This window comes from Hipposideros armiger, unplaced genomic scaffold (assembly GCF_001890085.2).
Source record: "Hipposideros armiger isolate ML-2016 unplaced genomic scaffold, ASM189008v1 scaffold_770, whole genome shotgun sequence".
In the NCBI taxonomy this organism is placed as follows: domain Eukaryota; kingdom Metazoa; phylum Chordata; class Mammalia; order Chiroptera; family Hipposideridae; genus Hipposideros; species Hipposideros armiger.
In genome coordinates this window covers 251,605-276,414 of record NW_017732120.1, presented here as the reverse complement: position 1 = coordinate 276,414, position 24,810 = coordinate 251,605, and the positions used below count along the sequence as shown (strand labels likewise).

Below are 24,810 nucleotides of genomic sequence, written 5' to 3'. Positions count from 1 at the left end.
AAGTTTTTCAGCAACTGTGGAAATATTTTGAACACAGAGATTGCAACAACCCAGGAGGGAAAAAAAGGAAATTGGGAGTTGAACTATAGTAGTAAAAAGAGCATGAAAAAAAGAGTTGGGAAACAGTTGTAGTTAAAATCAACAAACTTACCTTTGTTTATAAAGATAAAATCCAAATCCTGCAAATATAAGTGCAAAAAAAGGCACAAGAATAGCAATGGCCACCGAACTACTATTTGTACCATGAGGTTGATTTGAAGAATTTAAACCTTCTGACATATTCAGTCCTATAAAATAAAAAGTAAATTATATGTACATAATCAACTCTATTTTATCACAATTGATTTTTATTTTATGAACTAATTAATTTTTTTCTTTCTTGAAAATGTACCTAAGGTAGAGCAGTAATTCATGAAACTTCTTCAACTCATATCCACACAATTCTACACGATGCCTGCTATGCATTAGGATATTTTTCCAGGGAAGGAAGGATACTGAATTAAAAAAATAAGCATTGTCTCTGAACTGAAGAGTTTATACAATGTGGGAAGAAGACATAAATAAGTGGATGCATCAAGCATGAATTAATGGTCAATGTGCTTTTGGAAGGGAAAGAGTAATTCCATCTGGTGGTATGTAAGAATGTTTTCTGGAGGATATATAACATGAGCTAGGCCTTCAAGAGACAGTAAAACAGGGGTGGCCAGCTAGCTTAGTTGGTTAGAGTGCAGTGCTCATAACACCAAGGTTGCCAGTTCGATCCCCACATGGGCCACTGAGTTGCACCCTCCACAACAAGATTGAAACAACTACTTGACTTGGAGCGGATGAATCCTGGAAAAACACACTGTTCCCCAATAAAATAAAACATTAAAAACAACAACAAAAAAAGAGTCAGTAGAACAACAAATAGAGGAAGAAGCAGGACCCTCATAAACATAGAAATGGGAAGGTGAGTGACATACTTAGGGGATGTGATGAGTATTAGGCATCTATGCATGCAAAGGACATGTGAGAGGAGTAGGAGGCTGAAATGGTAAGCTATGGCTAGACTCTGAATAGGCATAAGTATTCTAAAGAACTCAACCTTACGACTCACCTAGAGTGAGGGATAACTGAGGGTGTTTAGAAATAAGGGCCCAGCGATAAGATACAGGATTTAGACCAGTGACTGGGGTGGGATGGACCTGAGGGAGTCGAGACAGGAAACCAGGGTAGTTTGAAGGTTGTAGCAACAACCCAGGTAAAACAAAATTGAGATGTGAACTAGAGCACTAGGAAGAGCATGATAGATTTAGAGGATCATTTTGCAGTTAAAATTAACAGAATTTGTGTGGATGAAAGAGGTAAGAAGGAGTAGACTTAGAAGTGTTTCATTTGGGGCTGAGCGAATGGTGATGACATTATCAGTTATAAATGACAAAAAGTCAGGTTTGTCAATACGTTAGCACACGTGTATGAGGAAATAACTATTTCAGAAAGAAATAGTTCCTTTTCTGTAGGTTCTGTTTAAAACATGCAGTGTTTTGCGATGCTTTGGGGAATATTATGTAAAAACATCTTGTATTCAATTACACGGCTGTGCTAATGTACTGAGTTAATGTTTTATCCTATCTTTAAAACTACCAAAATTTTAGGTAAGACAGTATCTGAAATGGCATATTATTATTATTGTTCATTTAGGGAAAGCTAACTTCACTTTTTGATAAATAGTTATATTCAACTAAGTGCCACCTTAGGCCAGGTTAAAAAAGTTAGTACCTTACATGTATTTGATACCTCATTTTTCCAGGGACTCAGAATGTTTATACAAAAGTTCAAAGTAATGGAATTTGTATGATAAATGTCAAATAGCAGTTTGTAAAGACTGAATGTATTCCTTGAGTGTCAACACCATAATATGATAATGGAGATAGTATACCTTACGAAAATTATACACCAAAAATTATGTGAATACATACATTTCAAGCAAGACCATTCAATATTTACACACATTTTAGAAGAGTTAGAAATAAGAATGACAAAACCCTGTGCCTCCCACCACAGTAAATTTACATATCTGAAGAGTACAAAGCCCTGAAAAGGGACCCATTCCTCAAAGTTATTTTCCCTTTCCAGACCCTATGAGTTTCTCAAAGCGCCAGTATATTCTTGAAGGAGTAAGAAAATTGCAACAATATTCAAACTGAAGAGATGTATTACAGTTCTCATAAGATAATATAATTTACAGTTTAATATTTTCCTTTCTATCTGTATCACTTTTTCTCCTTTTTACTTGCTTAAGGGCAAGACAGTGTGTCATGTTCTTTAGAAATACGATGAAAAACCAAACATCGTACAGAGGTGGTCCACTGAGAACCAATATTTTGAAGAATGTGATTATTTAAAAGGCTATCAAAAGGATCAACATATAGTCTTGACAATGCAAAATTCAAAATGTAGTAAGTGTGGTTAGGGTACAGAATCCATGGTATTTTCTTATGATGTCTAGTGTAATAAAGGAACTACATGACAATGAAAATGAATACATTACCCAGTCTTTGTAGTCCAAATTGCCCATAATCTTTGCCCTGAATAAATCCTTGAAACACATAAGTAGCTCCATCAGGCTCAGCAGAAACCTAAAAATATTTATAATTTGATTAAATCTGAAGACTGGCCACAGCTATGTTTTCCCATCCTTAATAAATATTCATTTTTATTCTGAAATGAATAGTATGCTAAGTTCCTTCCTACAGATCTTCCCTCATATGTCAAACACAGCGCGTTGTGCAAATCTGTCATCATTCAAAGCACATTCAAACTTTTCATTTTAAAATAATTATATTAGAAAAAAGGGGGTTGCTTATTAATATATATATATATATATATATATATATATATATATATATATATATATATATATAGTTGTTTTACATGAAGAAACTTACTGTCAAGAAAAAGCCAATGCTAATGAAACCAAATGAGGCAAATAGGCAATAAAAAATTAAAGGATAATAACTTTTAGGTTGGATTACTGTTCAGCATATATGCATCTCTTCTTCCGCCTCCCATCAACCTTCATGGCATGAGTTACGTCCTATCTCACTGAGTTGGGTTAGGTCCTGTGACTCGCTTTGGCCAATGGAATGTAGGTGGGATTGAGTAAGGCAGTTCTTAGCCTAGACCAAGGGTCGGCAAACTTTTGAGATGGAAGAGCCACCAGGGTCAGCAAACTGTGGCTCGCAAGCCACAGGTGGCTCTTTGGGTACGTACGTGTCGCTCTGAAGTAAAATTGAAAATGAAAATAAAACTATCATAGTTTCATTTATAAAATTTTTCAAGGATATTATTCACATAATGGTGATTATGTAAAAACATATTTATGACCCCGAATAATTTTTAAATTGTTGTGAGGAACAGGATTGGCTCTTCCAGGGGTTAGCAAACCTTTCAGACGGAACGTACCCCCAAGATCCGCATGTGGCTCACAAGCTGCAGTTTGCCGACCCCTGGCCTAGGTCTTAAGAGGTATATTTCCCATGATAATAAGTGAAATACATCAATAACAAAACACCACATATTATAAGATTCCATAAATATGAAAGTCCAGAATAGGAAAATCTGTAGAGACAGAAAATATATTTGTGGTTGTTTAGGGTTGGAATGGAGATAAAGGGGTCTGGGTGGAGTGATAGCTAAAGGATATTGAATTTTTTTTGAGGTGGTGAAAATATTCTAAAATCCACTGTGGTGATAGTTACACATCTGTAAATATAGTAAAAACCACTGAATTTTACACTTTAAATGGGTGAATTGTAAGGTATGTGAATTATATTTCAACAGAGCTGTTTATAAGGAGGGGGGATGTTTTCTAATGTGTCTCTCCATGTTTCTGACCTCTGATGAGAAAGAATGTGCCCCTCCAGTCTGGACCCCAGAATCGGACACCTGGAGCAGATCTGAACTTGCTACCATAGCTTCGAGTCGAGTCAATGGAATATGTGTGGACTTGAGAATAGGTCTATCTACCACCAACTACAGACACATTAGAAAGAAGTAAATATTGGTTGTATGACTGAGATTTTGTGGCTACATCTAATGCTGTAAATGTTAACTATTAATATATATATATATATATATATATATATATATATATATATATATAACACTATAGGTTACTAAATATTTGCACTGAGTCATTTAAAATAAATTAGCCATAATAATAATAATAATATATATATAGTTTACATGCCTAGTGCCATTTGACCCTATAGATATAATAATAATTGAAACATTTCAGTGTTCCTGCTAAGTAGTAATATGAGGTTACCTTGATCTTTGTTCTGATTAGTAGCAATTAGCTACCTAAGTCCTGTATGTTATTGTAAAAGTTATATAAACAAAACAAACAAACAAACAAAACCCTTGAATCTTCTCCCGTAAAATCAAAATATCTTACCAAAGTATCCACACAAATCTGACATAGCACAACAAGTGATAACATTTATTCCTTATTATCAGATGACATACTCAGCATGGCTGTTTTTAAAACTAAAACACTTCTGGAAAGAATAGCTCAAACTCTAATATTTAAATGAATGCATTCGTTTTATTAGTTTCCTAGATGAAATAATATAGTTAAACAATCTGAGTGCATTGAAGACATGAGTTAGTCCCCAACTCCATGAATAAATGGCACAGAGAGGGAAACGGAATAGTACTTTTTTTCCTCAGGAACCAAACTTACTGAAGCCATGACTTACTATCTATCTTCTTTCCTGCTAGGTCTTCCCTGTAAAAGAAGGCTTGTTACTTGAGAGAATATGGTCAGAGCTCTCATGCTCATTTTTAGCAAAGGATCCTGGGCAGTACGTGAATATAACTGGCTTCCAACTCCCAATTTAATAACTCCATTCACATAAGTGGTTAAATAGGACAGAGTGACATAGTGAAGCTATTGTAACTATCTCCCCACAGGAAACAATTTGCAGGCTCGTAATCTCGTCTTCATAGACAATTTTATAAAATATTCTAAATCTGTGCTTACATTTAATGGGCATACTTATTTTTTTCTGATGCATTTTGTTAACATATTGCATAAGCCTTAAACAGTAGTTCCAGACAAAGATTGATTTATATTTTATCCAGATTTATTTATTATAGTAGTGACAATACACAAAACACATTTGATGAAACCAATGAAATACTATCTGCCCCCTGCACACATAAGTATTACAAAAGTGAGCAAAGCACACCAGAATCTAATAATCTTAGGTTTAACACTATAGGTTACTAAATATTTGCACTGAGTCATTTAAAATAAATTAGCCATAATAATAATTTTATCATTTTGTGTGTATGTGTGTGTGTGTGTGTGTGTGTGTTCATAATTAGCTAAATTTAGAGAATTACCTTTTTTTGGATTTTAATGAAAACTCAACACAAAAATTTGGTATTAAAACCAGCAGCAGACTTTTAAAGAACTATACTTACAAAGCCATCCATGGCCCAATTTTCCTCCTTCATTTTCTTTGCAGAAGCATGAGCTGGTACTTTAATAAGATAGATGTGTAACATTAGGCGAGCTTCCTGGCTTTTATATACGCCTGTAAAAATAGTTATGCTTCATTTTATTATCTATAACTCCTTAAATGTTTCATGTAATACATATGATAGGAAAAGAAATAAAACAAACCAAGTCAAGGCTAGTTTTACCCATAATGCTATTTACAAATCCTGCAATATACATTGATCTCTCTTTTGGCTGAAATTCTCAACCTAAATCTTAATTGTGGGGTTTAAATAACCTATGCTATTAAAATTAAGTATTACTAGTCTTAGTAACATCATTCCATGATATTGTAAACAAAATGCTTTCTTTCCCCAATCAGATATAAAATCTTTAGGGGTATGAATCAAATATTAAAATTCCTTTTATTTTCTTTAAACTAAATTGGGTACCAATCCTGTGAAAGAGAGTATTCTAGGTGCAACTCGAGCCACAAAGATGCATAGATGCTATTCATATATAAAGATATGATGCTTAAAAGCATTTCCGAGGGCCGGCCGAGTGGCTCAGTTGGTTAATAGCTTCCCTCAAGAGTTTGAGCTCTGAGCAACAGCGTTTCGATTCCCGTCCTGAGCTGAGCAGCCACTGAGCTGCCATCAGGTGGCAAGATGGCTCAGCTTAAAAAAAAATAATAATAATTTCCGATTAAGTAGGAGGTATGTCAGGTATACAACTAACTAAAATACATGAGAGAATATAATAAATAAAATATGATAAGGGAGAGGGATCATTTCACACTAGAATGATCAGGATATGCTTGTTTAAAAAAAGGATTTTACTGGGTTTTCAAAATCAAGTAGGATTTTTAGTTCAACAAAGTCAGCATAGAGTAATGACACAAAAAAGAGAAGCAAAAACATATACAACGATTTTTTTTCTTAAACTGTGACTATTTTAAGAATAGAAATAAGCTGGAATGTAAATATGTATTTTTAGGGGAATAAAATTAAATAAGGTTCTAAAGAAAATTTTGTGACTAATTGATGGTTGAAATTTGACTCATTCGTTTATTCACATAATCTTTTACCTATGAATTCAGGTGTCATAAGAATAGATATGGAAACAACCCAAATGCCCATTGGTAGACGACTGGATAAAGGAACTGTGGTACATTTATACAATGGAGAATTACTGGGTCATAAAGAAGAATGAAGTATTACCATTGGCAATGACATGGATGGGACTAGAGAATATTAAGCTAAGTGAAATAAGTCATGCAAAGACAAATAGCATATGATCTCACTTACATGTGGAATCTAAGAAACAGAATAAATGAACAAGCAAAACAGAAATAGACTCAGAAATATACTGGGGAAAAAAACTGAGGGTTGCTAGATGGGATGGGGGTGGGGATGGGAGAGGAGGCAAAGGGATTAGAAAGTACAAGTTAGTAAGTAGTCACAATATTGCCACGGGGATATGAAATACAGTGTGAGGAATATAATCAATAATGTTGTAAAGACTTTGTAGGGGGTCAGATGGGCACTTGTCTTATTAGGGAGATGACTTCATGGATGGTGTAGATGCCTGACCACTGTGCTGTACACCTGAAGCTGAAGGTGAATAATATTAAATTTCAACTGTAATTAAATAAATATAGTACTCAACTCTACACATACTATGTTTTTCCTATACATACATACCTATGATAAAACTTAAATTACAAATTAGGCACAATAAGAGATTAACAACAATAACTATAAAATATAGCAAGTGTAACAATATACTGTAATAAAAGTTATGTGAATATGATTTCTCTCTCAAAATATCTTATTGCACTGTGCTCACCCTTTTTCTTATGATGGCAGATAATATAATGTCTGTAGATGAGATGAAGTGAGGTGAACGATATAGGCATTATGGTTTGGTGTGAGGCTACTGTTGACCTTCTGACAATATGGCTACTAAGTGACTAAGGGCAGGTGGTGTACAGCAGGGACATTCTAGACAAAGGTATGAACCACTTTCCGGGCAGAAGAGATGGAGCAGGACAGCATGGGATTTCATCATGCTACACAGAACTTATAAAGAGTTTACTTCTGGAATTTTCCATTTAATATTTTTGGACCTCAGTTGACCTCAGGTAACTGAAAGCAGGGAAAGTGAAACTGCAGATAAGGGAGGACTACTGTATTTAGGATACACACATAGTCAAGAAGTTCATATTTAATATTTCCAATATCAATATTTTAAAAATATGTTGTAAATGAGAATAATTCAAATTCATTACTTTGACATTATTCATTGAGGCTTACTTTGCTACAGATGCTTTTCTAACCTCTGATATATAGTAATGAATGACTTATGTTGTTGGAGTATAGACAAATAATGTCACGTCATGTCATGTAATACCATAGTATATTATATAACACTATACTATACTATACTATACTATACTATACTATACTATACTATACTATACTATTTCAAATAGTACGAAGAAGAAAATGAAACAGGGTAAGACTGCCTAAGACAAAGAGTGTCTGACAGTGTTTGTAATGTGAAGGTTACTTTAGGTTCATCAAGAGTGCTGTTGATAAAATGACATTTGAGAAAACATTTGAATGTCAGAAAAAAAAACCAGAGTAATCAAAGATAACGAGGGAAGTTTGCACTAGATAGAGGAAACAGAAGCTTAAGGAGGCCAAGCAGTTGGTAGAGCTCTGGGTTCCTTAAGCCTGTTTAAAGTAGTGTAGCTCTACCTTTTTGTCTGAACTTATGATGTCCACCTAACCATTTTCTTGAAGAAATAATTTTGTGACCATAAAATAGCTTGCAAATCACTGATCTGGCCTCTCTGGTGTTGTGAGAATAGAGAAAGATTTAGGTATATTCAAATTAAAAGTTCTGTTCTAGTTCATGATGTCTCATTCTAGCTACATTAAAATATCCTGAGGGAGCTTAATTCAGTATCACAGTTTTATATTTGGGTAGGAATATTTTCATGCATCAATCCAAACACCAGAAAGCCTTGCTTCTGAATGAATTATCAATGTCATAAAAAGTAACACATATTTCACAGTATAAGAAACACTAATAAAATGATGAAATGATGGAGATGAAGGCATTGTTTGTTGTTCTTTAATGGGATACCTGAAAGTAGCAGTTCCATGTTGCTATTGCTGAGTGTTGCATTGACTCTCCCAGTGGAAGCATTAAAACTCGTAACCGTCAAGGTCATGGGTTGTTTCTTTCCTTTGAAATTGTAAGAGCCTTTCCATATATAATTTTGAGCAAACACATCATCAGGAACTGTGAATAGATTAAATCAACACATGCATTAATTTGATGGCGTCCCGTAAGTACAAGCCTTAAACAGATGAATATTCGTTTATTGAATAATATTTGCTAATTATACATAATGTGGAGAGCATATGACAAAATGAATTCTTCACTTGAAAGTGTTTCCATTGCTTTAGAATAAACCAAAATTGTAAAAACCTAGACTTGTACATGAGTCATCCATAAGATATAAACACACAACACCATTTAAAGATATGAGAGTTATATTTAGAATCCAGTTAAGCATCAAGTTTACTTATATTTGGTCTCCTCTAATAGTGTCTTTATTTCAGGAGGAAGACAGGATGAGTTTACTGAGCCAAGTCAGTCTATATCCAAGTCCCAAGAGGGATGCTTTTCTCCTAGCAGTGGGAATAGATTTATAGGAGGAAGAACATAGAGTTAAGCCCCCTTGCAGAATAGCCCCGGAAGACTGTCAGAAGGGATACTCCTTTGTCCCCCTTACAAAATACTAGTTCAGTTAATCCAGTAATAGGTTTCCTGAGGAAGAGCAGGTTTCCACCAAATTGACACCTTTGAGGTTTACAGATATTTTAATTTTATTTTTTTTGTAAGAGAAACAGAACTTTAATAAAATATTCTAACATTTACTATGAGATGTACAGGTATTTTTAGAAATGAAAGAATTGTCACTAGAATTGCCCAGCTGTCATGGAAGAGAGATGAAATGTGGCAGAATCCAAGAATATTCTAAATGTTGTAAAGCGTTCATCCAAAGAACGTTAGCAACAGCCAAATAAGACTTATTTTTATATAAATTAGTTATACAATTTATAGTTATATAAATTAGGTATGTCAAAGTCTATTGATATCCTAGGAAGAGGCTGAGAGAAGCTTCCATGAATCCTAGACACCATAATAAAGCACATCCCCAGAAATCAGCTATTCAAGGGAGCCATGCCTATTTATTTGGGTGAGTGCATGACACGAATTGAGAACAAAGCCTTTTTTTTTTCCCCCTAGCAAGTAATTGACATTTGTCACCTGATCTTTTCTACACACATCACACTTTTTTACCTCTCAAATCACAGAGACTGAGGTTACAAATTGTGAGTTCCCTGAATTCCACTCAGCAAACCAATAAAGCAAAATGACAGTAAAAGACGAACATAAAATACCCGCAGCAGGTGAGTTTTTACTGACTATTTCAACCAACATGATTGTTTTATATGATAATTTAAAAGCAATATAAACCAAGGGTTAGGAATGCAGGCACCGAAGAAAGGCTGCTTGCATTTAAGTCCTTGTCCCGTTTATGAACTGTGTGGTTTTGTGGGAGATAATTTCCTTCTCTAAACCTGAATTTCCACGTGATTTTAACATGGTATTAAGGTAGAGTTGTTAAAAAGATTAAGTGAGATAATGAATAGGAAGAGCTTAGCTAAGTGTTAGCTGCTACCATTATTATTAAGCAGTTCAAATAGGGAAACTGTAGATTTTTATAGCTCATTACATAGCTGCAAATAAAAATATATATATTTAGCAGACATGTAGTTAGTATTATGAAAAATCCATAGTACTGTGACCTTTTCCAATTCATCCTTCTAAGTGGCACTCCCTCCCCAAACCTCGGACTACACAGGTATGCTCTGTATTAAAAAAAAAAAAAAAGAATGATACAGTGTATGGTACAAAGCCCTTGATGGGTATGTGCCTTAAAAAGTTTTCAGCTTAAAAGAAGGGAGGGAGTAACAAGCTACATTGCCCTGCATTGCAAAAATCAGGAATTTGTAAGTAATAACAGGTTCTTAGTTGTAGAGATAAGAGGAGGAGCCAGAGTGGGATATATTCTAACAGCAGTGCCTGGCAAAGAGTGGGTGTCAATAAAAGTTGTTTCTCTGACTGTTCATCTCCCCTGGCAGGTACTGTGATTACTCTTTGCCACCTCCGAACCTTTAATGAAAATCTGCTACACCTAATGATCTGGCCCATGGTGCTTGGGGAAATTAGGGAATGTTGGCTGAAGGAGATGAGAGACAACTCAGGGTCAGGAGGAAATAACAATGTGAAAGAAGTAGGTAGCAGCTGCTGCAAAGCACATTGTATCAGGGTTAATCATTGATGTGGTAGTAAATATTTAACAAACAGACTCGCCAGAAAAACGAAAAAAAAGTAGTATGCTGATTTCTATGGTGTCAATATTCCCATAATGGCCAATTTCAAACTACCAACATGAAATCATTGAACGCGGGCGAGGATGCACGGAATTGGCCATGGTGAGCCTCTACGTGCTGCTTCCAGCACACCACCATCTTCTCCCATCTTCCCGCACAGAACTGAGAAACATGACTCCCGACAGGGTGGGAGAAGCAGACACGATTTCGTCATTTATATATCTATGTACAATGGGAATGAAAATACTTCTTCTATTGTTGTCTATTTTGAGATTTAAATGTGATTGTGTCTTTGGCAATTTTCTATAAACTCTAAAGTGTCTTCCAACTGCCATTGATGTGGTTATCAATAAAAAGGAGAAAGACAACGGTCACGATCCTTTCTTCCAGAACATATTTGAATTTAAACTTTGCTTCATAGGCTTCACAGTGTTGCCAAACAGAGCATTATGCTCCTGACTTTGAACCATTGTCCCATTTCATTCTTGTTACTGTGGAGTAATCTATTCATTGTGTCTATCTGTGATTTTAAATGAAATGTTTCAAATGTTTTGCCGTTTGAGATGACGTTTCTCTAGAGTGTTATAGATACCCTTACTCAGGTTAAATAAATTCCTTTCTAATTTATTAACAGGGTTTCTAAAAAATTATAAATAGATGGTGAATCTTATAAAATACTTTCTGTGAAAGCACTGAAATGATCAGATTTTATGCATGTCAATCTCTTAATGAGATATATTACTTTTAAGGGTTATTTAACATAAAAATATTCCTGTACTTTTATCATGAACCCAATTTAGTACTGAGGTGTCATCTTTAATATAACATATGTAATTTGCTAAGATTTTCTGTAGATTTTTTCATCTATAATCTTGGTTCAAATGAGCCTCTAATTTCCCATTTGTATGTCTTTGAGTTTTTAGAGTTATGTTGGATCCATAAAATGAGCTTTACTGAATCAGAGTCAATAATGAGTTTGAGTGACCAGAAAATATTTACACTGTGCTTTTCATAGAACTACCTTTGTCTCTGTTTAGAATTTTCTATTGTATCTTTGAGGTTTATTTGTTCATTTTTATTACATTCATTTCTGCTTTCTTTTGGTTGTTCTGTTATACTTTCATATTTTCTTAACAGGAACACTTAGCTCACTAATTTTGAGGCTTTCTAATGTAAGACTTTAAGGATATAAATTCCCCTCAAAACTTTTCTTTATCTTCAGTTCCCAAATTTTGATAGATTTAAACATAACTAAGTTCTAGTGTTATATTTTTTCATTTCAATTCTGACTTTAGTTCATGATTTATTCATCACTATTAATTTTGTTCGTAATTTGCAAATATTCAGGAATTTAAAAAATTTATCTAATTCTTATTAACTTTCAGCTGCTTCATGATCAGATAAGACTAACTTTGCTTTAAAATTTGTATAGCTGTATTTATTACTTAATATATGATCAATGGTTAGAGGTATCCCACGTGCATATGAGGAAAGTATACATTCTATAATTATTTCATGCAGAAATCTTTATATTTGTATATTGGCCAAATTTTTAAAATTGTCCTGTTAGCTCTTCCACATTATTTTTATTAAATTTTTTTGTCTGCCTGATTTCGTTACTGATGACGACTGGCCGTGTTTTGCCCAGGACATGCCAGGTTTACACTTGATGTGCTGGAGCTATTATTCAGAGCACTCATCTGCTCCCAGGTAAAGCATTTCTGTTGGAAAATTCTGTGCATTAATTGATCCTTATGTTTTTCTAACTCCATTGCTAACCTTCCTCTCTTTATAGTGACATATTCTTTGACTGCCTTAGTGACATTCAGTCTGTTTTTGCTGAGTGTCAAATAAATCAGTGTCTCAGAGTTTTGTGGGTGCTCCAGTTTTACAGCATGTCCATTTAGAACTTTTGAACCCAAGTGAAATTAGATCCTATCACTCTTCCTGGCTCAATACAACTGGGCCAAAATGTCTGCAGAGTACAGATTAGATGGTAAGCCTTTAATTTTATTAGTACTTGATTAGTAGTGACTGATACTAAAAAAGCAGCTCTCGTATATTGAGCCCTTATTATTTGTTAAGCACTTTGCACTTCATTTTCATAAAGTTTATTTATAATAATCAAATCATTATTTCTTTTGTACAGATAAACAAATGGAGGCTAAGAAATATACAATAACTTCCAAGGTCACAGGGTAGTGGGTATATAACATGGGAATTACATCAAGGTTATAGGACTTCAAAGCCCACATTCTTAATGACTATACTAGATCTTAAATTTTGCTTTTTAAATCAAATAATTTAAAACATATTGGACAAGTTCTGGAAACAAGTTCTAGACTTTTAGTCTCATACCAATTGTATTTGGTTCGTTTGTGTTCTTTGTAGGATAACAACAACAATAACAACAACAAAAACAAATCTGTATTTAAAAATTTTATATAACATCTCACTTTTTATTTTAATATTTTAAATATAACATTGCTATTATCATTTAGTCATTTGCAGATACTCTTGAAAGGAAATTTTATTGAAAGAACTATAAATAACATTTTTGAAATATTAATATTTCAGTATTATAGCATTCATATCACAGTATTACACTGCTTAAAATCCAACATCTTATAAATTATCAAATTCCAAATAGTGAAATGCATAGTTTTTGCATACTGAACATATTTTTCTAAATAAATAGTCATTTTGTCAAGAAAATAGTCAATTACTTTTAGAAATCATAACTTCTAGAGAAACAACTGAAATTACTAACCACTTAGTTTTGGGCTGGGTGTTCCTAGTGCAGGTCTAGGATCTTTCACCAATATTTTGGAACCAGCTATGAAAAGAAATAAAAAATGTTTTGAAAAGTTAATATAATTAATAACGCACATGTACACACACACCCAATGTAATGTACTGTTACTTTTTCTCTCTGACATAGCATATGGTTTTCTGAAAAGTTCCCTGTTCATCATAGCATCTTGGTCCCCAATCAACACTCCTATTGTAGAGTTAACAACTTCAGCAATTACCCCCTTTATAGTCCAGTGGTACAAGGGGAAGATTAGTGGTGCCATATCATTTTGAGATACTGTTTCTTACTTTAGAAGCATAAAATAACATGGAAACAGTCTATTCCAACATAAAAACTGTTGCAAAAGGGCAGAAAACATTTGTGCAGGATTTACATTTAAAAAATAAAAATTTGTTAAGAGAGCTTGTGGTGTCATAAGAAATTGAGTGGACTCAATAGTGAAAACTATAAAGTTTTAAGTCAAACCAACAGTAGTCCAAAATCAAGGAAATCATGTGTGGTGTGGTGCTTGATATGCCTGAAAAGCTGTAGAAATTATGAGAGGCAGTACTTGTAGATCATGTAAAATCTCAGATCTTTATCCTAAGGACAATGTGATGTCTTTAAAAGGTTTGAAGGGGAAGTGATGTGGGTGAAGATCACTCTGGCTAAAAGATGGAGAACAATTTAGAAAGGAGTGGGTATTGATACGGGCAGAGAAGTTAGGGGGCTGCTGCAGTAGTCCCAGTAGAGAGAATGCTGAGTAGACTACTGTAGTAGGATGATAAAACAGAGAAGTGGCAAGACAAAAAAGCTATTAAAATCAATGTGGATTTATATGGTTAGGAAGATATGTCAAAGATGACTACTAAATTTCTGTCTACTATATGATGATGGCACCACTGAGATAGGGAACACCAAAAGAAGACTATGGTGAAGGAAAATGTATGAGTTCTGATTTGCATTTATTGACTATTGAAATGTCTCTGAGGAATTCAAGAAGAGACATCAAGTAAGCAATAGAACATATAAGTCTGAAGCTAAGAGAAGATAAATGGGTTAGAAATATTAATTTGTAAATAATTTCCATAGAGAAGACTATACTGTTGAAGCCATTGGCTTGAATAAAGTCACCTAGGGAGATAATATAGGGTAAAAGGAAGAGATGGCTAAGAACCAAGTCTTTAGAAAATCATGAGTAGAAAAGAATTTATAAGGGAAATGGAGAATGGATATCCAACATTATGAGGGAATAACACATTTGTTTACTCAACAAATATTTATTGAACACTTTTCACATACAAGGCACTGATCTAGGTGTTAAAATTACAGTTGTAAACACTTTGAACAAAGTTTCTGGTTTTAGTGAGATTATATTCTAGTTGGGGAAGAGCAGATGAAAGGAAAGGAGAGTGAAGAACGGCAGTGACATGTAAACAAATAAAAGAATAAGATATCGCATTGTAGGAATTTCTATCATGAAAACTTATTTAAGTAAAAAAATAGCAATGTTCTAAGAGAAGAGAGGAAAAACATTTCGTGAAGGATAAGGTCATTAATACTTGTGAACGTTGCAAGAGATCAAGAATTAGAAGGTCTGAAAAAAAAATAAAAAAATAAAAGGAAAAGAAGTTTAGTAATGACCTTATCAAGGATTCTACAAAAAAAAAAAACCAACAACTTCCTTTGCTCCTTTTTCTGGAAACATAAGTCTATTCCTTTGGTAAATTCCTTACATCTTGTCCAGATAGGGAGTGTCCTGATCAAGCAGCAACAGGGGTGGGACCTTCATGTACAATTGGTGAATGTACCGTATCACCCTAGGTGAGTAATGAATTTGAAAATGGACTCTGTTCAAAACTGTTACATTCAGGCTCCTGAAGAGAGTTTTCATGACTGTGCTTTGGGAAAGATATTTTTCTACCAGGGTTATGCTTCCAGAAGGGTTGACCCCAGGGATACTGGCAGCAATTTTCCCTACTGTGGTGGGTTGAATAGTGTACCTCCAAAATGTATGTTCACCAGGAACCTCAGAATATGACCTTATTTGGAAATAAGGTCTTTGAAGATATAATTAGTTGGGGCTCTTAAGGTGAAATAATCCTGAAATAATCCCTAACTCTAATGACTGGTGTCTTTATAAGATGAAGAGAGGACATACAAAGATACATGGAAAGGCCATGTGAAGATGGAAGTAGAAATTGGAATGAGGCAACTATGAGTAAGGAATGTCAAGAATACCCCAAAAACCATCAGATGCTAGGAAGAAGTAAGGAATGATTCTCTCTATAGCCTTCAGAGGACACATGGCCCAGCTGACCCCTTGATTTTGGGCTTCTGGCCTCCAGAAACAAGAGAATAAATATCTGTTCTTTTAAGCCACCCAGCTTGTGGTACTTTGTGATGGTTAGCCATAGAAAACTAGTACACCTACCATGAATAGAAAACTAGACAAAATAATAAAGGCAAGAAGGAAAAACAGGGCATAGTAAAGAAGCTATAAAGACCTGCATAATATTTTTGTGCCTCTGGGTGCAGAAATGTCTATCTCCTACCTTTGGAGTTGGCCAATGAATTTCCCTTCTTCCTATGCTAATTTGAATTCATTTTTTTTGTCTCTTGCATCTGAGGAAAGTCAAAATACTACAACATTTTCTGTGAAAAGCTTTTATAGAGAAAACTTACCTTCACAAACAGGAACTTTTCCAGTCCAGGTGTTATCAGATCTACACACTCTATGTTCTGTTCCACCTGCTAAGAAGAAGCCAGTCTGGCAGGTATAAATGAGCGTATACCCGTGGGATGGAAGGTCCATGCCTACTACATTCGCGTGAGCAGGAGTTTCCGGCTGTTTACAGCTGTGTGCTACATTAAGAAAAGAGAAATAAAATGTTCATTTTTTTATAAACATGTTAAAACATTTTTGAGACTGGAGTCAAGATATATATTTTGGAGGTTTATTGCTACCTTCATGTAAATATACTGTTAAATAGTTCTAATGAATCAAGGGAAATGTATGCATGTAAATATACATTTTGATCTCATAGACTAGCATTTCCTAAACAATCATCTATGGATCATTATATTAATAGGTAAACTGAGGGAAAAAAAGACTATAATTAAGCTCATAAATGTATAGTGTATCATTATTTTCAAGAGGCATGATATTATATTAGCATTTTAAAGGACCTAATATGTCCCATAGTAAGATACCTTTCAAAGTTTGTCAAATTCAGATTTTCCTATACCAGTTGAGGAAATATTATTTTATGGTTTTTATTACATTTATTTTAAATTTAATAATAACATGTTTTCTAAAGTTAAATCTAACCATGGCTCTTAGGTTGCTCCGATGTTAAAACTTCCTAATGTAGAAAGTACAATTTAGTAATTTTTCTACATATGGAATTTTCTGGAATTTCAGGGTTTATATGCTATCAGTGTTTGTTTGTTTTTATTCATTTAACGTTTTGCCTTCTTTTCTCCATGTTTCCTCCCACTCTTAATTCTCCACCTTGATTCTACAGTACCTATACTTATGGCATTTTTTGGCCCTGCTCCCCTCCCCCAGTTTACTTGTTTTGTGTCTTTTAAAGATCATTCCTTTCTCAATTAGAAATAGATGCTACTGAAAATTTACTCCTAAACAAGACAACATTTCTGACAATTTGTTCACGGATAAAGATCCTTAAAGGTGCTCTCTGAAAAAAAGTGGACAAATTTGTTTGCAATAAAAATTTCCCTTTGTTTCCCAATGGGAATTTACAAAGCTATAAATAACATCCAACATTTTTAACATAATGTAATAAATACTGCATAACATCATCTATATTTAATATAATTCAGTTCATGAAATTTAATCCCAATGGGAGAAATAGAAATAGCTAAGGATAAACACAAGTCATCTGTCTCTGCTGCATTCTTAACCCCACAGGATGCACTTATTAAAATTCCGATATGCTTTGCAGTAGCACAAGCTGTTTAACTCCATTTACATCATCATATCCCAAATGTAGGTCATCCAAGAATCTTAGTTTACTATGAAATACCTAGTTATATCTTACACAGTTGTTCTAAAGTACACACTCTGAAGAATTCTCTTTTAAGGAATTTTGCCAAATTTCAATGTAAACCAAGCAGGCATGTGACATGACTCAGTGCAGTGTTCTACTGCATTTCAGTAAGCTGCAGGTCCATAGGGGCTCCTGGAATTATTTGGGTGGTTTTGAACGGGGCTAGTGTACATTCACAGGACTTACTTGGACTTTGGCAAATCCTAAAAGCTATTTACCATTTCACTCCTGCTTACTCTTTATTCTTTTCCCCCAAGAGGATAAGAATTTTAAAATATGGGGGAGGAGATAAAAAAAGAAAGTAGAAGAGAAAGAAGAGATAAGTAATTCACCAGCTAAAATGTATTTCTAACTATAAATCAGAAAAGACTGTTTAGCGACCTTGAGCTTTGTTCAAATTTAACCTGGAACAGCAAGTGTTCTCAGCTTAAGGATATTACACATTTACAAGCTTCAGGAAATCCTGAAGTAGTATTAAAATTTTTGGTCCAGGTGTTTATGCATATTTTCTTCCATGTATATTTCTAGCTTTCCTCAGATTCTCAGAGTTTCACAAGTGATAAGATTGAGACTCACAATGTTGGAGCTTCCTGTACCTCAGAGTGTTTCAGATTCATAGCGCAGATCTATGAGTCTAAAATATCATCATCATCTAAAATTACCAGGTGACCAAACTGACCACCATTACAAGAGCTTTTCCAAAAGAGCAAAACTGTACCTCATACCATCGGATTCTTTAGAAAGGATGCTGCCCGATAAGCATAGGGTTATGATATAGTCATAAAATTATATACATGAATTATGTTTTATAATAGTCTAAAAAATCAATGCGATACATTTGTTGTGTGGACATAAATTTATTTTCATAATCAGAAGAAAAAATGCATGTAAATTATTAGTCATAAGAAATAAAATTTCTAAGCCACCATACTTACGTGTGCACTCAGGCTGAATTCCACTCCATGTAAGGTCAGGAAGGCAAGTGCGTGTTGTAGATCCCTGGAGAAGGTGTCCTTTTTTGCAATGAAACTGTACAACATTTCCTACCTATAGCAAATGACGGAGAAAAAACAAATGCCGTAATGCAACTTCAAATATAGTAACAAACAGGAAAAAACTTTGGATGAGAAAATGTTTTCAAAAGAAAGTATGCATAGTAGAAGTTGTAAGGAAAAGAATTGGGAATATGATTTAAAATAAAACTGGGAGAAGAATATCAAGACTGAAGAAACAAACTCAGATCTCTTTGTGTACATTATTGTCATCAAATATTTGAGTACCCAAATGTACACATAGGCGCCAAACTGTTTGCCATAATATGAAGAAAATATATGATGCCAAAAGGCCAATGAGCTACCTATAAATAGAGGACAGACAGACAGACAGACAGTCAAAGACAGAAAATAAAGGCGAATAAAAATAGATATGGAAATAAAAATAACGAATAACATAAAGGACAAATGAATATGGAAGACAGTAAATGTAATATGAGATTAGATGCAAAAGTTTACTGAAGGTTGTCAAGGTAAGAGAAATACGCAATGGAAGGATGCAGCTTGCACTAAGTTAACTAAGATGTGGAATTGATAAATATATAGAACAATGCTTCTCAAAATGTGGTCTCTAGGCCAGTAACCCCAGCATCACCTAGGAACCTGATACACCTTACCCCAGACCCACTGAATCAGAAACTCTTAGGGTAGGGATCATCAACTTGTTTTAACAAGCCTTCTAGGTGATTTAATGAATACTAAAGTTTGAAAGCAACTGATATAAAAGTAGAAAACATAAGAAAACAATGATAAAATGTATGGAGATTAAATATACATCATATAGTTTAGGAATAAAGAGAGTACATTTCACTGGTTGGCATGGATAGTTCGCACAGTGAGCTGGGAAGTTGGGGGTAAAATGGGAAACAGTAAGATAGAGTAAAAAAGAAAACAAACCCCAGAATAATGTATACTTGGCTTTAACTTTCGATCTGATCTTACTTGAATGGGGTGTATCTCATCTTTGAGACTTAATTTGCCATCTAGAAATAAAGATGATACTATGATTTGTCTTGAGATTTGTGTTAAGGATTCAATAAAATAGGATATATAATCCACTCCACAATGGGATGACACATTAGGTTTTAAATAAGTTCTTGCTATCATGATTAAATAAAAAAACACAAGTGAAAATCAGTTTCTGAAGGGTCTCAAATGGCAGGCTACGGCATTTGAGATCTTTTTTTTAATAGAAACCAAGTTGCTAAAGCTTTCAGAGCGAGTAAAATTTGTGTAGAAAATTATTGGAAAATGAACGAGCCACTGTATGGAGAAACTATTAAGCAAAAAGAATGAACAATAATTCTAATTATGAGGCTGGCACTGCCATTTTAGATTTGAGTGGTTAAAAGCTGGACTAACTCATGGAAGTAGACTGGGGAAGAACGTTGTTTACTCAAACTATATTACAGGGAAAACCCAGCAGGATTTATTAAATGATTAGTGGTGGAAGACAAGATAAGGGCTATTTAGGATCTGCCACTTCTGCTTTCCCCAACAATCGGAGTCTGAGAATGCTCAATTGTCTTAGGGCCTATCACAGAGACCCTGTTTTCTGCTTTCCCACCTGCTAAAGCAACATGAGGCTAAGCCTACTCTGACTTAATTTAATACAAGATTCCATTTAGACCTTGAGACTAGCTATATTCCACCATTTCTCATATTCTCATCATCTCCCAGAACTATGCTACCCCAGAAACATTCAATTCCTTATAACAGTCATTTTCCTATAACAACCTGTATCCTCCCAGTTATCTTGCATTGTGTATCCCATAACACCTTCACTTTAGCCTCTAGGAGATCTCTTACCCCCTTAAATGCCCCATTTTTGTTCAGGACTCCTATACTGTTTAACTCCAGGGAGCACTTTTTAGGCGTTATTCAATATAACCAGCATCCAAATTGTGCTCTGAGCCTGCCATTCACAAACTCCCTGAGGTTATGTAATCTGGTGCTTCGGATTTTGACTTTCTCATATGGCCTAGATTATGTGACTGATCATGCAGGTTCTGTAATTCTGTCCTTCAGTCAAACAGTTCTGCAAAATCCATCGCTTCTATCAATCCAACACTCCTACTTTAGGCTTGATCTCAATTAATGGTGCCGATTTGCACCCATAAATCTTCCCTAATTTCATCTACCCTCAATTTGACAATTCTACTGACAATTTGACCTCCTAAATCTTTCTCAAGCTATCCCCTTCTCTTTCTGCTCACTTATATATCCTGTTTTAGTCCTTGACGTCTTTTTTACAAGCTTGGGCTCTCAAATTACCGCTGATGTGACAATCACCAGGAGGACTTACCACAACACAGAGAACTGAGCCCCCATCTAAAATTTCTGACTGTGTAGATCTAGGGGAGGCCCAAGAATCTGCATTTTCAATAAGTTCCAAGGTAATACTGTTACTGCTGATCAAGGGCCACACTTTGAGAACTACTGTCATAGACAATTACAATGCTCATCTAACTTGTCTCCATTTTATCAATCTTGGCCACATCAAATTTATTTTCCACACTAAAGTTCACAGTGATCTATTCAACCTGAAAGTTTGACCATAGACACACACACACACACACACACACACACACACACACACACACACATATATATATAAATATATATATAATTATTCTTCTTAAAATCTTTCCTGGCTTATCACCCAAAGGATAAAAGGATAAAGTTACTTCGTGTTAACATGGCAGATAAAAATCTCCATAATCTGACCACTGATCATGTCTCTAGCATCATCATTAAACACATACCTTTAGTCAAATTGTGCCCATATAATATTGAATTTTTGTAGTTTTCTGAATGCATGCATATTTTCATTCTATTCTTCCTGAATAGAATGTCTTTCCCAACTTTCTTTTCTTAGTCTTACCCTAAAAGATTTAACTCAGACAACAATTCTAGAAGGCTATCCCAGAAGCAATAGGTTAGGAAAACCATCCCTTCTATGTGCTTCCTTAGCACCTTTCAATGATGTCGATGTTATCACTTATCCTATGAAGTCATCTATTTCATCTGACCTATATACCAAAATGTTAGCTTCTCTGGGCCAGGGGCTATATGTTACTCAGCCCTGGGAACCAATAGCTTAGAAAAATGTTCAGCCTTTTTCTTCCACCCAGCTGCAGAGGTTGGTGGTTGCCTGACTGTTGGAGTGCTGAGCCTGGGAGGTTGCTGGATGCAGACCTCTGAGGCCTGGGCTATGGGCTGCAAGTATGCTGCTCAGCCCCATCCTGAGCCACTCCTTGTTGGTACAAAATATTTGCCAAGCTAGAAGGAAATTTGGTTAAAGCAAAGAACAGGTGATGGATAAAATGGTTTTGAGGGGGACTTGGAGAATGCATATCAGGAATGGCATCTGATTCAGCTATGGAAACTGCAAATCACAGGAGCCTCCATCAGTGAACAAGACTGCCTGTGGGGAACTTGTAGTTTACTTGGAAGATTCTTTGTGACAACTCTTCCTCTGGTAGCAGCTTATTTAAAACTCAATGTGTTCCTTACTCACCTAAACAGAGGTAAAGGGACACAATTAGAAAGTTTATTCATTCACTTGTTTAAGCAAGAGATTCATCTAGTGACACATCTTTCAAACAAGGAGCATTGACTTCAAAAGCTATTTTTGAAAGATTTTTTAAAGAAGAAATGTAAGCCAACAGGAAAACCAAGGAGAAGATCAAAAGGAAGGAAAAACACTAGAAGGTCACAAGTAAATAAAAAATTTAAAGATAAAGGACCTATTTCCCATTTCTAGAATTAGAGAATGGAAGAAAACTATTACCTTGGAGAAAAAGTTTAACTTTTTGAGCAAGCAGAGGCAAGAGGATTTTTCAACTACCTTGAAAAAGTGAAGTATGAATACCACCTGACGGAATCCTTGAAACAGATGGATGTTGGTGAAGATTTAGAAAAAAGAAGACCTTGATAGTCACAGATATAATTACTTGGATGATGATGAATCTATCTCTCCTATTGTAGAGTCAGCAGGAGAGGATGAGGTTGCAACAAATCTTGAATATGACAATGAATGTGATATCAAATTGGTGGGGGATAATTATTTCTTAATAACCTCTGAATTACCAAAGAAGATGGATGTATATTTAGACCAAGAGCATAGTGAAGAAGCTGCTGTGTTTAAAAAGAAAGTATCAAAGTCAAAAAACATTGGACAGAAGACAGAGAATGACCTAAAAGAGATATAGGAATATGAACGTCAAGGGTTTTATCTTGAGAACACAATGTCTGGAGTTAAAGAACCCTAATGTAAACTTCTTGAAAAAATTGGGTCCCAATAATTATATTTGGGGGATTTTTGAAGTATGTCCATATTCAAGTGGAGATCAAAGAAGCCCAACTAAAACAATACACTTGAATTTAAAAAAATATATGTACTAATGAATTAATTAACTAATTGTGGACTGACTGACATGACAACTGTAGTTTGAGGAAAAATTATTTTTAAAAGAAATTAAGACTCAAACTCAGGAACTAAGGCAATAGAAGGAATCACTTAAATGGGGAATTCCTTAAAGAAAAATTTACTAACTTTAAATAATTGTGCCTATGTTACACATCATAAAAAAAGAACCCTTTACACTTTTTGCAGAAAATCAGCATACATTTTTTACTCAAACTTTCTTTAGTGTATTCTGTGGAGGGAATAAAAATAAAACTTACCAGTTAGTCAAAAAAAGAAAGAAAGAAAGAAAGAAAGAAAGAAAGAAAGAAAGAAAGAAAGAAAGAAAGAAAGAAAGAAAGAAGAAAGGTGTCTTGAAAATATTGGATTGACTGAGGGAATGGAGACTAATAATTTAATATAAAATTATTTGATTATTTAAAAATATTTAATATGTCTATCCATTTCTTAAGGTGCAGTAATATCCTTTGTAAACTTTAGTTAACATAAAGATAATAATTATTTCTTTTTGAAGGGTACATTTGGGTTACTTCATCAAACTTTTATATTAGTAAGATATGAGAAACATGTTGGAAAACAGATTTCTTTTTTTTACTCTTAAGAGTTTATTTCCTCATTCCTGTGAACTTCTCTAAAGTTACCAGTACTGCTTTAGATATCAACCAAATACTATTGAGCTGCAATCTATTTAAATACTTTTTATATATCACTAACATATTTAATAACAAGATTTTTGTCAAATTCAGAAATACTTATACCAGATATCTAATATACCTAGTTATACAGATTTGGTAGCTAATTTTTTATTCATAATCTTTTGTATTAAAATTGCTAAAATATTTTCCAAATATTAGTGCATTAATTAACCATTTTGTCAGTGATAAACCCACTTAATAGCATATTTTACATAGCTCTCCATCCTTTTCTGACTTGCCATGATAGATCCTCTGACTCTGAATAACTTCCAATATGCATAATATAATTTGATATTGGTAGAAAAGTAAGTAACAACATCATAAATATTTTCATTATCTAATTCAAAATATTCTTGGAAAAAGTAATTTATGTAAATTTTCCCAATATTTACTAATAAAAAGTGCTCATTGTATAAGCAATTATATATAATGTGAAAACAAATATTGAAACTTATTTTGTTAGGATTTTAAAATCATTCATATCAGGTTTTAATTATGCCAATGTTTAAATAAAAATTATTTTAGATTGGCCCAAATTAGCATGTTGTGTGCAAATGCAGTATAAAATATTGAGATATGTTTAATTAGTAAATATGACTTCACTTCTTTAACTCCTTATTCCCTCTTTTAAATGTTATAGCTCAGTTACTAAGTCATGAAATTTAAATAGCTAATTATAGGATTAATTGAAATTTTGCACAAATTTAGAGCTTTCTAAATAAGATCTCTCTAACCCTTTTATGATATTTCATAGTAAATGACTCTAACTTTGCTAGAATTTTCATCACCATATTTATTT

At 34.1% G+C, this 24,810-nt stretch overlaps 1 protein-coding gene and 1 pseudogene across 1 annotated transcript in view; one reads left to right on the top strand and one right to left on the bottom strand.

Annotated features, from left to right (window-relative positions):
- CSMD3 (CUB and Sushi multiple domains 3) overlaps positions 1–24,810 on the bottom strand; it is a gene marked incomplete at its 5' end in the record, with an annotated part of 280,868 nt that overhangs the window by 5,718 nt on the left and 250,340 nt on the right. The window contains 7 exons of the mRNA XM_019628256.1: positions 152–287; positions 2,534–2,621; positions 5,476–5,588; positions 8,645–8,803; positions 13,739–13,804; positions 16,448–16,627; positions 18,771–18,882. Coding sequence (XP_019483801.1) covers positions 152–287; positions 2,534–2,621; positions 5,476–5,588; positions 8,645–8,803; positions 13,739–13,804; positions 16,448–16,627; positions 18,771–18,882 — 854 coding nt within the window. The remainder of the gene's footprint in view (positions 1–151; positions 288–2,533; positions 2,622–5,475; positions 5,589–8,644; positions 8,804–13,738; positions 13,805–16,447; positions 16,628–18,770; positions 18,883–24,810) is intronic.
- On the top strand, positions 20,888–23,101 carry LOC109373987 (TATA box-binding protein-associated factor RNA polymerase I subunit D pseudogene; annotated as a pseudogene).